Genomic DNA, 12,132 nt, shown 5'->3' on the forward strand with positions numbered 1-12,132 from the left:
TAATGCAGGATTGAATGAATTAAAAAAAAATATTAAAATACATGGTGAAATAGGTGCACATTCATTAAGCAACATGACAGTTTTTTAAACAATAAGATTTGGGCTTCAGCTGATGGCATCAGCCACATCAATCTCCAAAATTCTGACGGATGGTTCTGTATCAAAACTGCCTGGAAATAACCACAAATTTTGCATAAAGTCAGCACTTGAGCTTTCATGACCAATGGTTGAAAGCTCAGGAATGTATATTCAGATGAGCTTAGTTATGACTGTGAGAATTGTTTCAGTTTTCACTGTCAGAATCTTCTGAGGTGTTGGTTAGCATAAGGCTTAATCATTACTGAGATTGATAGTACAACAATGCCATTGTACCAGCATTTGCTTGTTAATGCAAACTTACTTCTGGTCTAAAATATGAAAAGATACCAGTGTAAACTGGAAACCAGATTAATCAATTGGCTTTCATTTCATTACAGCCAAGAGAAGTCCACCTATCCATAGCAGATGGCCTCATACTGTTAATCTTTTTTGAAGGTGAAACATACACCTTAGAATAAAGGAAGATTAAATGATCAATTAGAATAATAGCTTTCTTTTTTTTAAAAAAAGGACAAGAATTATTTAATGTTACAAGAAAGCATTTGAGTTAATATTTGACTTTTACAACCAACATTCATTGAATGCCTACAGGCATGTATAGACTCCAAGTGCTGGCTTGTGCCTTTTAATGAGACAATTGTCAAAACATTAAAAGTAAGCTGCTTTGGCAGGCAGCGAGGCAGAAGTCTGGGCAAGGTTTAAAAACATAGAAACATAGAAAATAGGTGGATTGGTCATTCGGCCCTTTGAGCCTGCACTACCATTCCATATGATCAGGCCTGATTGTGCAATCTCAGTATCCTAATTCTGCTTTCTCTCTATATTCTTTGACCCCTTTAGCTGCAGGAGCCACATCCAACTCCCTCTTGAGTATATCTTATGAACTAGCTCCCAACAGCTTCCTATGGGAGGGATTTCCACAGGTTCATAATTCTCTGAATGAAGAGATTCTTCATCATCTTAGTCCTGAATGGCTTACCTGTTATTCTTAGATTGTAACTCCTAGTTCTGGACCTCCCCAGCATCAGGAATATTTTTCCTGCATGTGGCCTGTCCAGTTCCATCTGGGCTTTATACATTTCCCACTCCTCCCCATTCTTCTAATTTCCAGCAAGTACAAGCCAGTTGGTGAAACTTTGCTGCACTCTCTCAACAGCAGGAATGGCTTTCCTCAGACTAGGAGACCAAAACTGCACACAAAACTCAAGGAGTGGCCTCACCAAGGCCCAGCATAAATGCAGCAGCATTACCATGAAATTCAAATTCTCTGGCAATGAAGGCCAGCATGCCATTAGGTTTCCTCATCACCTGCTGCACCTGCATGCCAACTTTCAGTGACTGTTCCACCATGACACCTTGGTCTCGTTGCACCTCACCCTTTTGCTAAATTGCCACTATACAGATAAGAATCTGCCTTCTTGTTTTTGCAACCGCAACGGATAACCTCACATTTAACCACATTGTATTGCATTTGTCAAGTACTGCCCACTCAGCCAGTCTGACCATTTAATCCTGCAGCTTCTTAACATCCTCCTCAAAGCACACACTGCCACTCAGCTTAGTGTCATCTGCAAATTTGGAGATATTGCAGTCAGCTGGGGTCCCAACACTGAGCCCTGCGGCACCACACTCATCACTGCCTGCCACTGTGAAAAGGACCTGTTTATTCCAACTTTCTGCTTTCTGTCTACCAAACAGTTCTCCAGTCATATCAATATATTACTCCAATACCATATTCTTTGCTAATCTCTTGTATGGAACCTTTTGGAAGTCCAGATACACAACACCTACTGATTCACCCTTAACCACTCCACTGGTCCCATCCTCAAAAAATTCCAGAAGATTTGTCAATCATGATTTCCTTTTAGTGAATCCAGGCATGATTCTGTCACTGCTTTCCAAATGCTCAGTTATTACATCCTTAATAACGGACTCCTGCATTTTCCCAGGTGAAAGTGAGGACTGCAGATGCTGGAGATTAGAGTCATGATTAGAGTGGTGTTGGAAAAGCACAGAAGTTCAGGAAACATCCGAGAAGCAGGAAAATCAACATTTCAGGCAGGAACCCTTCATCAAGAATTGCGATTTTCCTGCTCCTTGGATGCTGCCTGACCTGCTGTGTTTTTCCAGCACCACTCTAATCTTGACTCCCGCATTTTCCCCACAACCGATGTCAGGCTAATTGGCCTAAATTCCCCATTTTCCTTCTCTCTCCTTTTTTACCAAGTGGGGTCAGATTAGCTACCCTCCAGTCCATTGGAACCCCTCCAGAGTCTAGAGAATCCTGAAAAATGATCACCAAAATGCATCCACTATTTCTAGTGCCACTTCCTTAAGTACTCTGGAACACGAAGCATCAGGCCCCGGGAACGTTTATTGAATTTTAATCCCACCAATTTCCCCAATAATAAGGAGTTCCTTTATTTCCTCCTTCGTGTTTGATCCTCTGTCCCCTAGCATTTCCACAAAGTTGTTTGTGTCCTCCTTAATGAAGACAGATCCAAAGTTCAACTGACCTGCCACTTCTTTGCTGTCCATTATGAATTTACCTGAATGTAACTGCAAGGCGCCTACATTAGTTTTCACCAGTCTTTTTCTCTTCACATATCTTAAGCCACAGTTCTCAATATTAACACAGTGTGTTTAGTGCACAAAAGCATCAATTTTTTGTCATTCTTATTCATTTCAAGTATTTCCGTGTACACAGGTCAAATGCAATTGAATACTTAAAACACAAAATATTATGTGCCAAACATGCTAGATAATAACATCATACTATGTGTAAATAGTGGGTAATAAATATCAAAAACAAAGTTTTTCAAGGAATAGTGCTGGTTTAATTTAAATAATTGCTTGTTCATTATCTATTGCACACATTTTCAATAAAATATATTGAAACTATATTGTAAGCAAGTACTCATCATATTTGGATATTTGGATTACTGCTCATCCAAATATATTACTATAAAAAGTACTGGTGGTTTAGAAAACAACGAAAAAAGGAATATGAATTGTGACCCATTCACCTGATTTTCCTATTCATATTTGCTTGATGGTCATTATTTCCTTCCGAAATGGAGCAAATAAGTAAAGCTTTATACTAACCCTCATGGCAAAATTGCTATGTGACTCAAATAACAAGTGAAATGAGACAAAGTGTTGGATTTTCCTCAACAATGAAGTTGTCCATTTCTCAACTCAAGAAACTCATTACATCTGTGGTCGGTAGGTTGCAACAGGAGTCACAGCTACATGTGATTTCCTAACCAGAGGAAAATGCATCAAATATTACAACATATAGGCAATTGGGTCACAAGAAAGAATGAATATATAGCAGCCACTATTTTTTTCTGACTGCCTTCCTTGATTTCTATTTCTTCAAGTTTGCTGTTCAACAATTAATCCTTTTAAAATAAATTCCTATTTGAAAGCAGCACAAGTAATATATTGATGGTAGTGATAGTATACCATATACCTAAGATATAGTTTCCAGACTGAGGAGGGTCTTCTTGAAACCAAAAAGTCAAAAATATTAAAGTGCGCTGTGCTTCACTTAGTTTAAAAAAGGTCAAATGACCTTTTATGCAGAGAAGGCAAGCAAAGCCTTTCAGAGAGATAAGAGGTTATATGACTTTAATATCTGGACAAACTAGTTTGAAAGAGCATCTGTCCTGAAGTTTGCCTAAAAGCCGCTGGACTGAACGTGTTAATTTTCAAGTATAACTATGTGTTAGTGTAAGAAAAGACATCAAGAAGCTTGCAGCAGAAAGCCAGACTCTGTCTCTCCTGTTGAGTGTGTTACTGGGAAAGCACAACAGGTCAGGCAGCATCCAAGGAGCAGGCTATTCAACATTTCGGGCATAAGCCCTTCATCAGGAAACCTGATGAAAATCCTAATGAAGGGCTTATGCTCGAAGTGTCGATTCACCTGCTCCTCAGATGCTGCCTGACCTGCTTTCCCAACAACACACTCTTGACTCTGATCTCCAGCATCTGCAGTCTTCAATTTCTCTCTGTCTCTCCTAACCAAAATGAGAAGAAAATACTAAAGCAGAACCAGCTACCAGGATATCTCTTTCTTTACTGAAATATTGTTGAAACTCAATTAGGTCAAATATCAGGATTACTTCCTGACTCTCATCTAAAGTCTGATTTGATGACCTAATTAATTCTATGGCTGTCAATAATTTAATCTCAAGAGATTGAAGTGCAAGATGTCTAATTTCTACAGGGCTGAATTGTCTTGTCTGTCATGTAAGCATGAGTGTTTGGGTTTAAGGGATGTAGTTTAATTCCACATTGTGGCTTAGTTGCTAAACAGATTTATCAGATACTGTAAGAGTGTGTTTGTTTCCAATAAACAAGTTATTTTTTAATTTATTACAGAATTCTAGAGAATATTTCTTTTATCCTGGATAATAATATAAAAAAAATTCTCCAAAATTTTGATCAAATAAAATATTTACATTTTTGGTGCAGCTTGTGGAGTAGTACAGCTTGATTTCCCATCCCATTTGAGTTTTAATACCATTCTAAAATGTGCTGTCTAATTGTGCATGCATGACATGGATTGAAAGTGAGACACAAAGATACTGTTTCAGAAATTCTGCCATTTACCCTAAAATTGCATTAGACAGAAGTTAAGCCATAGGAAATAGTATGTTACCTGCATAATTTGGAAATCAGGAAGTGGTTGACAAACTTTGAATGTCCACAAATACTGAAATACAATTTTTGGTAGAAATAACATATCTTTAAGCACTGTATACTTAACAAAGGATTCTGTTATATGCCTATCAATGATTTCAAACAGGGAAAGTTTTTTGCTTCTCATACTGTATTATGGAGCCATTACATCAGGGTTTATAGGGGTATTCACATGCAAGGTTTTATATTTCAGGCAGAATAGGAGAAGGATGAATTAACAATGTAATTAAAACTGTGGCCCCATTGAAGATGGTATAGTATGGCTACAGACTACACATAATCCCGTGAAGGGAAAAGAAGGACATCCTCCAATCTTTTCAGTGGAGGTCATAGGCTTAGGTGCTAGCGATGAACTTCTACAAAGCCCCAATTCCCACTGTTACATCTCACTTTCATCTCTGAGAACATGTGTCACTCCATATTTAGCTGGTGCAACTTATCTTTTTGCTGCACTGTGTCAAGGTGGCACAGCTCCAATCACCACGTTATGGGCAAATTTAATTCCATGCTCCAAAACAATTTTACACTTGAAGGTAAGATTTCAGCAGGTAGGAGATTAAAAAGCAGAGCCGCACCACTGTTCCAACTTTTCTCCAAATAAGTATAGAGCAGGACAGCTCAAGGATAACCTCCTGACCTTTGTCAATTGTATTTAGGCTTTCATCCATCACTGCTGATATTCAACTAATGGCAGGTAGTGGTCTTATAGAAATCTAAAAACAGACTCGGTGCAGAGTAGTTGTCCCTTGCACAAAGGCACTCATGTTCTGATCGAAGACCCAGCAACAGGAAGATAGGAGGAATTAGGGAAATGAGGGGGGCCTGCCGCTAACAACTCCTGGCCTTATATCCTGTCCTCACTTATCTTTGCCCTGGAATTCCTTGATGATTTTGGGCCTCTGGCAGGTAGCAGTTATTGTTCCTACTGATCCTACCTCCAATATATAACTGCCAGCCACTGATAGGCTGGCTGCTTTTGGGGTACAGGATTTCCACTGCTGCATTACTTGATGCAGCTAAAGCCCTGTTACATTTTAGCTTATGTGCTTACCAAAAGAAGGTGGTGCGGAGGTCTCTTTGATGGTCAAGACCCTCCATGCCTGCATTAAATAACATTGTATATGCGGAATCAGTCTTACAAACATGTTTCAACATGTTGAGTTACCACACTGCTCATCTTGCATTTAAAGAAGGCAGACAGTTCATCTTTGCACCTTTTAAATTCACAGTTTACATTTACACATTCTTCCTGATGAATGACTGAGCCACCAGGAGATACATAAGTGTCACAGGTGACCTCACTGCCAATTTAACCTCTCCCTGTTCCCTGGGTAAGTTTTTTTTGTACAGCTTATTCAGAAAGATGAGATTGGTAAATTATAGCAGCCTGATTGTATCAAAACCTTTTAAGCCATAAAATTGCCTTCACTATCTGCTTGCTCCAAGCAGATTATACAAAACACAATCCAATTAAAATGATCTTCAGGCATAATTCAGCAAGTAACTCTATTATCTCCTGACCTTTACTGGTATGGTACTTTTATAAATCCGACCTCTTCAGTTGCAAAAGGAAAATCATGGCAGATGGGTTTGTAGTGGACTGAAGCTTGATTGAAGAATACCAATTTAAATGCAAGGCCTTACCTTTCATTTTAAAGTGAATATGATCATACCATCAATCATGATTATAAAATGAATGCTTTTCAATATGGAAACGAATACTCACTGGATGACTGTTTAGATCAGACATTTGAAATGTAAACCTCAAAAATGCAAAATACAAGATAGTGAGGCTAAAAAACATGACATTGAATGATATGGCAAAAATATATTATAAACTTGCTATGGTATAGTAAAGTTCAGCAATCTATTCAATAACGTTTGACTTACAGGATCTGATGGTCCACAGCATTCTCTAAATGCTTTCTGAATGTCATTTCCTTGGAATTCAAGTGCAAGACAAGGGCCTGAAATTAGTTCATTTACCATACCCTGTAAAAGAAACACAAAAAATACAGGTATTGGGATTAGGTAAACAGAGATTACAGGGTTGATTAACACAGTTAGACAGATGCAGGTGGTTCGAAGTAACACCAGCAGTGCGGGTTTAATTCCTGTTCCAGCTGAGTCAAACTTAGAAATTACTTCTTTATCCTGTCCCTCTGAATGCAAACCAATAGCAAGTCACTATAATTACAAACGGCACAGAAAACAGATCATACGAAACATCGGAAGACAATGAGCCAATAATCTGTCTTTTGGAAAAAAATCTCATGAAAGAAAAAACAAACTTGGGAGTGAATGAATGAAAAGATTGTGACAATCCCGTCCATATTACAGCCAAATTACTTCACAGATAATTGCAAATGTTAGATGGAAAATTGAACAATTGTCAATTTAAACAATTTCCAATTGAAGATCAGTCATTTTTAGGCTTAAAATCAGACTAGTAATAATTATTTCCAAATTGAGAGTACCTGAAACCCCAGGCAAGAACAGGGTGATTTCAGTTCACACAGATGAAGTTAGTGATATTGTAGTATTAACTACTTAGAGAAAATAAGCAACAAAAAAAAAACTAAACTGAAGAATCAGTGCAAAAACTGATAAACATTTCTAAAATCTTCTGTTTTGTTCAACCCCCCAACTTCGTTTTTTCTGTACCTATATACTGGTGACCTTGAAAAATAAATTTACATACATTTGGGACAAAATGTTCAATGAAATAATGACATTTACAAAATACTATTAATCAGTTGTGAAAACACATACGAAATTGAGAATCACTGCAAAGCAATAAAATGATAAGTTTTGAGCACTCACATGGGGGAGGAGTCACAATCCACAAAGGAACACCAGCATCTCTCTTGATTCGAGTTATGGTTATGTATAGCTTGGGTTCACTCCATAAACACGGAGGTATGGTGAGGAGACATGGCCTATATGAACAACCACAGCCGTATGGGGAGTGAACACATGCCATGGGATTGATTCTCCAGTACACTCCAGTTATGTAGCCAACTTATGTAACCTGAACCAACATCACAGCCCACCCTCATCCTACGCCAATACCACCACATCCCTAGTACATCCAAGCAGAATATATTAAAATACCTAGCCTATATTTTTAAAGCAGATCCTACAAAACTGTATAATTAATTGGAGAGAGATTGTCGGATGTTTCCCCTGTTTTCCACCTCTAGCAGTCCACAAGTGGATATGTTTTAAAGAGAACAGGCATCAAGTGCTAAGACTCCTAAAAACAAATAAGATTATATTGGATTCCCTACAGTATGGAAACAGGCCCTTTGGCCCAACAAGTCCACACCGACCCTCCGAAGAGTAACCCACCCAGAACCATTTCCCTCTGATTAATGTACCTAACACTATGGGTAATTTAGCATGGCCAATTCACCTGGCCTGCAGGTCTTCGGAGTGGGAGGAAACTGGAGCACCTGGAGGAAACCCACACAGGTAGAATATGCAAACTCCATACAGTCACCAGAGGCTGGATTTGAACCTGGGTCCCTAGCGCCGTGAGGCAGCAGTGCTAACCACTGAGGCACCGTGCCATCCCAGACAGGTTTTCTCTCGTTTATAAAAAGGAAGATGGGAGCTTGGAAGTTTCTGTTGATGGATTCATAGTGGCTTATTACTAGTAGTAATAGGTTCTCATTTTGCTCCAGTCATAGTGTATCAAGCCTCTGTAGTGAAGATCTGGCTTGGTTCTACAAATCCTGTGTTGTAGCAAGCAGGATGGCTAAGGAAGCATGATGGCTTAGGGCTAAATTTAAAAGCAAAACTTCAAAGCCAAGAATCTTAGGATTACTACCTGAATCACAAGCAAATTAGTGTAGGTAAGAATAGATTGTTAAATGCTTGGCTCAAAGATCTCTGTGGGAACAATAGGCTTTGGTTTATGGGGGACAGGTATCTGTACTTGGGAGACTGAGAACTCTACCATTTGGATAATATTCATCTAAACTGTGCTGGAACCAATATTCTGGTGAGTCATAAAACCCTGGTATAAGAGAGAGCTTTAAGTTATATAGTGTGGGGTGAGAAATTAAGTTTGGGAAGATGTAATAAATTGAGCAGAGAACCAAACAGAAGGCAGGCTGCAAAAAGATAAAGGATTATCAGACTGTGACAGGAAGGGACAAAGTACACAAATCTAAAAGTGCACTGGGCTAAAGATTACAAAAGTTGTAAAAAGACAAAACTAGACTCTCTATATATGAATGTCTGAAACATTTGTAATAAAGCAGATTAATTTACAGTGCAATTTGAATTAATTTGTGTTCTGCTAGCCATTAGACAAACAGAAGTGCAGAATGACTATAGCCTGAATATCCAAGGATACATTACATTTAGGAAGGGTAGGAAACTACAAAAGTGGAGGGGTAGCTCTGCTAATTAATGAGGACATTGGTACAATAGATCTTAATTCTGTAAATCAGTATATAGAATCAGTTTTGCTGGAGATGAAAAAATGTAAATGTAAGAAGTTTCTTGTGGAAGAGCTATGTAATTATCACATTGTAAGAAGAGTATACTGAAAAAAAGTGGGCTTGTAAGAAGGATATGGCATTAATCATGGTGGATTTTAATCACATATAGATTGAACTAATCAGATTAACAATGATAGCCTGGATGATGACTTCACCTGGTGTTTTTGGGACAGTTTCTTACATCAGCATTTTCTAGTGCCCACTAGATCTTATTAGATCTGGTAATGTTAAGTGAGATGAGATGAGTTAACTACCTTATTGTAAAGATGCCACTAGGAGCAGAAATCATGATATGTTTGAATATATTATTCAGTTTGAGGGAAAGAAGGATGAAGCTGATATTAGCATTTTAAATTTAAATATAATTAGGAGGGTATGAAAACAGAGCTGGCTAAAGGGAACTGCAAAATTAAGTTATAGGATAGGTCAGTTGAAATATAGTGGCGCACATTGAAGGAGATACTTAGAATTATTCAGAAAAGATTCACTTCAGTGAGTAGGAAAGAATCCAAAGGAAAGATGCACCATTCGTGGCTAAGGTAGTAAAAGATAAAATCGAATTGAAAAAAAGTGTATCATGCTGCAAAAGGTGAGGAGCAAACCAGAAAAAGAGAGAGAATATAAACAATGACTCAAAGCTAGCTAAAAGAAGAACAGATTGCAATAGATTTGAAAGGTGTTTAAAAAGATATGTACAAAATGAATTGTGACATTAGCAAGGTGTTTAAAATCGCTAATGATTGCCAATAGGCATCTCACCTCCTGCCAAGCATAACCTTGTCATGTCAGTTTGGAAAAGCAAAATAGATGAAGCAAGATGGCCCAATTGTTGAGATGAGCCTCATTACACATCTCACCTGATGCTACCACATATCCCGCTATAGCCCATGTCACTCAGGCCCCTTTAAAGATTCCATCCATAGAATTTTACAGGATGAAATCAGGCGCTCACTCATTATGTTTATACATCAGGAGGTGTGTTACTCGCCATAGCATTCCTAGCCTCTGACCTGCTCTTGCAGCTACTATGTTCATATGCCAAATCCATTTGAATTTCTGGTCAACGATAACCTCCAGGATGTTGGTAGTAGGGAATTCAGTGATGTAACACTGTTGAATGTTAAGGGGCAGTGGTTAGATTGTCTCTTATTGATGATGGTCATAGCCTGGCATTTGTGTCACGCAAATGTTATTTGCTACTTGTCAGCTCAAGCCTGGATATTGTCCAGATCTTGTTGCATTTGGACATGGACTGCTTCAGTATCTGAGGAGTCGCTAATGGTACGGAACATTGAGTGCAATCATCGCCAAACATCCCCACTTCTGACCTTATGATGGAAGGAAGGTCATTGATGAAGCAACTGAAGATGGTTGGGCTAGGACACAACTGTGAGGAACTTCTGCAGAGATGTGCTGGAGTTGTGTTGACTGACCTCCAACAACCATGACCATTTTCCTCTGTGTCAGGTATGACTCTAACCACCGGAGAATTTGCCACCAGATTCCTAATGATTCTAGTTTTGCCAGTGCTACTTGATGTCATACTTGGTCGAATGTCGCCTTGATATCAAGGCTGTCACTCTCACCTCGCCTCTGGAATTTCTCTCTTTTGTCCATGTGTGAACCAAGGATATAATGAGGTCAGGAGTTGAGCAGCCCTGGCAGAACGCAAACTAGGTGTCACTGAGCAGGTTATTGCTGAGGAGGTGCTGTTTGATAGCATCGTTGATGACATCTTCTGACACTTTACTGAAGATCAAGTGTAAACTGATGAGTTGGTAATTGGCCAGGTTGGATTTGCCCTGCTTTTTATACACAGGACATACTTGGGCAATTTTCCACATTGTAGGGTAGATTCCAATGCTGTAATTATACTGCATCAGCTTGGCTAGGGGAGTGGGAAGTTCTGGAGCACAAGTCTTCAGTACTATTGCCAGGATGTTGTCAGGGCCCGCAGCCTTTGCAGTATCCAGTGTCTCCAACCATTTCTTGGTATCACCTGAGGTGTTTACCTTGAGGGAAAGGGAGAGGAATTTTATTACCTACTGCTCTAAAACAAAATGCAACATTAAATAGACACAAACACAAAGTAATTTTAAATTACAATTACTTGTGTTTGTGTCTACTTAATATTGCATTTTGTTTCAGAGCAGTAGATAATAAAATTCCTCTCCCTTTCCCTCAAGAAAACCTTGCATTTTAACCCAAAAACAAAAATTGCTGGTGAAACGCAGCAAGTCTGGCAGCATCTATGTGAGGAATGCAGAGTTAACTTTTGAGTCTGGTGAAGAAGGCTTTCTTCCTACATATGTTGCTGAATTGCACCATCAACTTCTGTTTTCTGTTTTTTGTTTCAGATCTCCAGCATCTGTAATTCTTGCTTACAGTATTGTATTTTGGCTCCCTCATTTGAACTCCTTAAATTACAATTTAATTGAAGTGTCTTAGCTACATGCTAATAAAGTAAAAAGAAAGCATTTGTTGCAATTGACGAAGAGAGGATTGTGACACCAGCATCTGCCTTTGCCACAATGCATCTTCCCTTTAAGAGCAAGTTAGCTCAGTGGTGGCAGCCAACTATGATATCGGTCCTATACTGATGGGTGATGCTAGTGAAGAGAGATCAGTGACAGAAGTTTAAGAAAAATCACATCTCCATAACTTAAGTTCTTGAGAAATGAGATACCCCTCTTGTAAGATAGTTTTCAGCACATCAAGTTTTTTGACAGTAATTATGACTTTCATGCCATCAAAAATTGACTTCAACCTGATTGCACTAGCCCTAATTTTTTTCTGATGATTTTCAAAAGGTGAC

General features: G+C 38.7%; 1 protein-coding gene across 7 annotated transcripts in view; it reads right to left on the minus strand.

Annotated features, from left to right (window-relative positions):
• Positions 1-12,132, minus strand: part of nme7 (NME/NM23 family member 7) — a 139,457-nt gene that overhangs the window by 27,916 nt on the left and 99,409 nt on the right. For 4 of the 7 annotated variants that reach the window (XM_043700892.1, XM_043700895.1, XM_043700896.1 and 1 more), the window contains exon 9: positions 6,697-6,798. In XM_043700892.1, coding sequence (XP_043556827.1) covers positions 6,697-6,798 — 102 coding nt within the window. Of the gene's footprint in view, positions 1-4,765; positions 4,820-6,696; positions 6,799-12,132 lie in introns of all 7 variants that reach the window. The other 3 variants (XM_043700891.1, XM_043700893.1, XM_043700894.1) reach the window with 1 other exon arrangement.

The sequence above is a fragment of the Chiloscyllium plagiosum genome, chromosome 12, assembly GCF_004010195.1.
Source record: "Chiloscyllium plagiosum isolate BGI_BamShark_2017 chromosome 12, ASM401019v2, whole genome shotgun sequence".
Lineage (NCBI taxonomy): Eukaryota > Metazoa > Chordata > Chondrichthyes > Orectolobiformes > Hemiscylliidae > Chiloscyllium > Chiloscyllium plagiosum.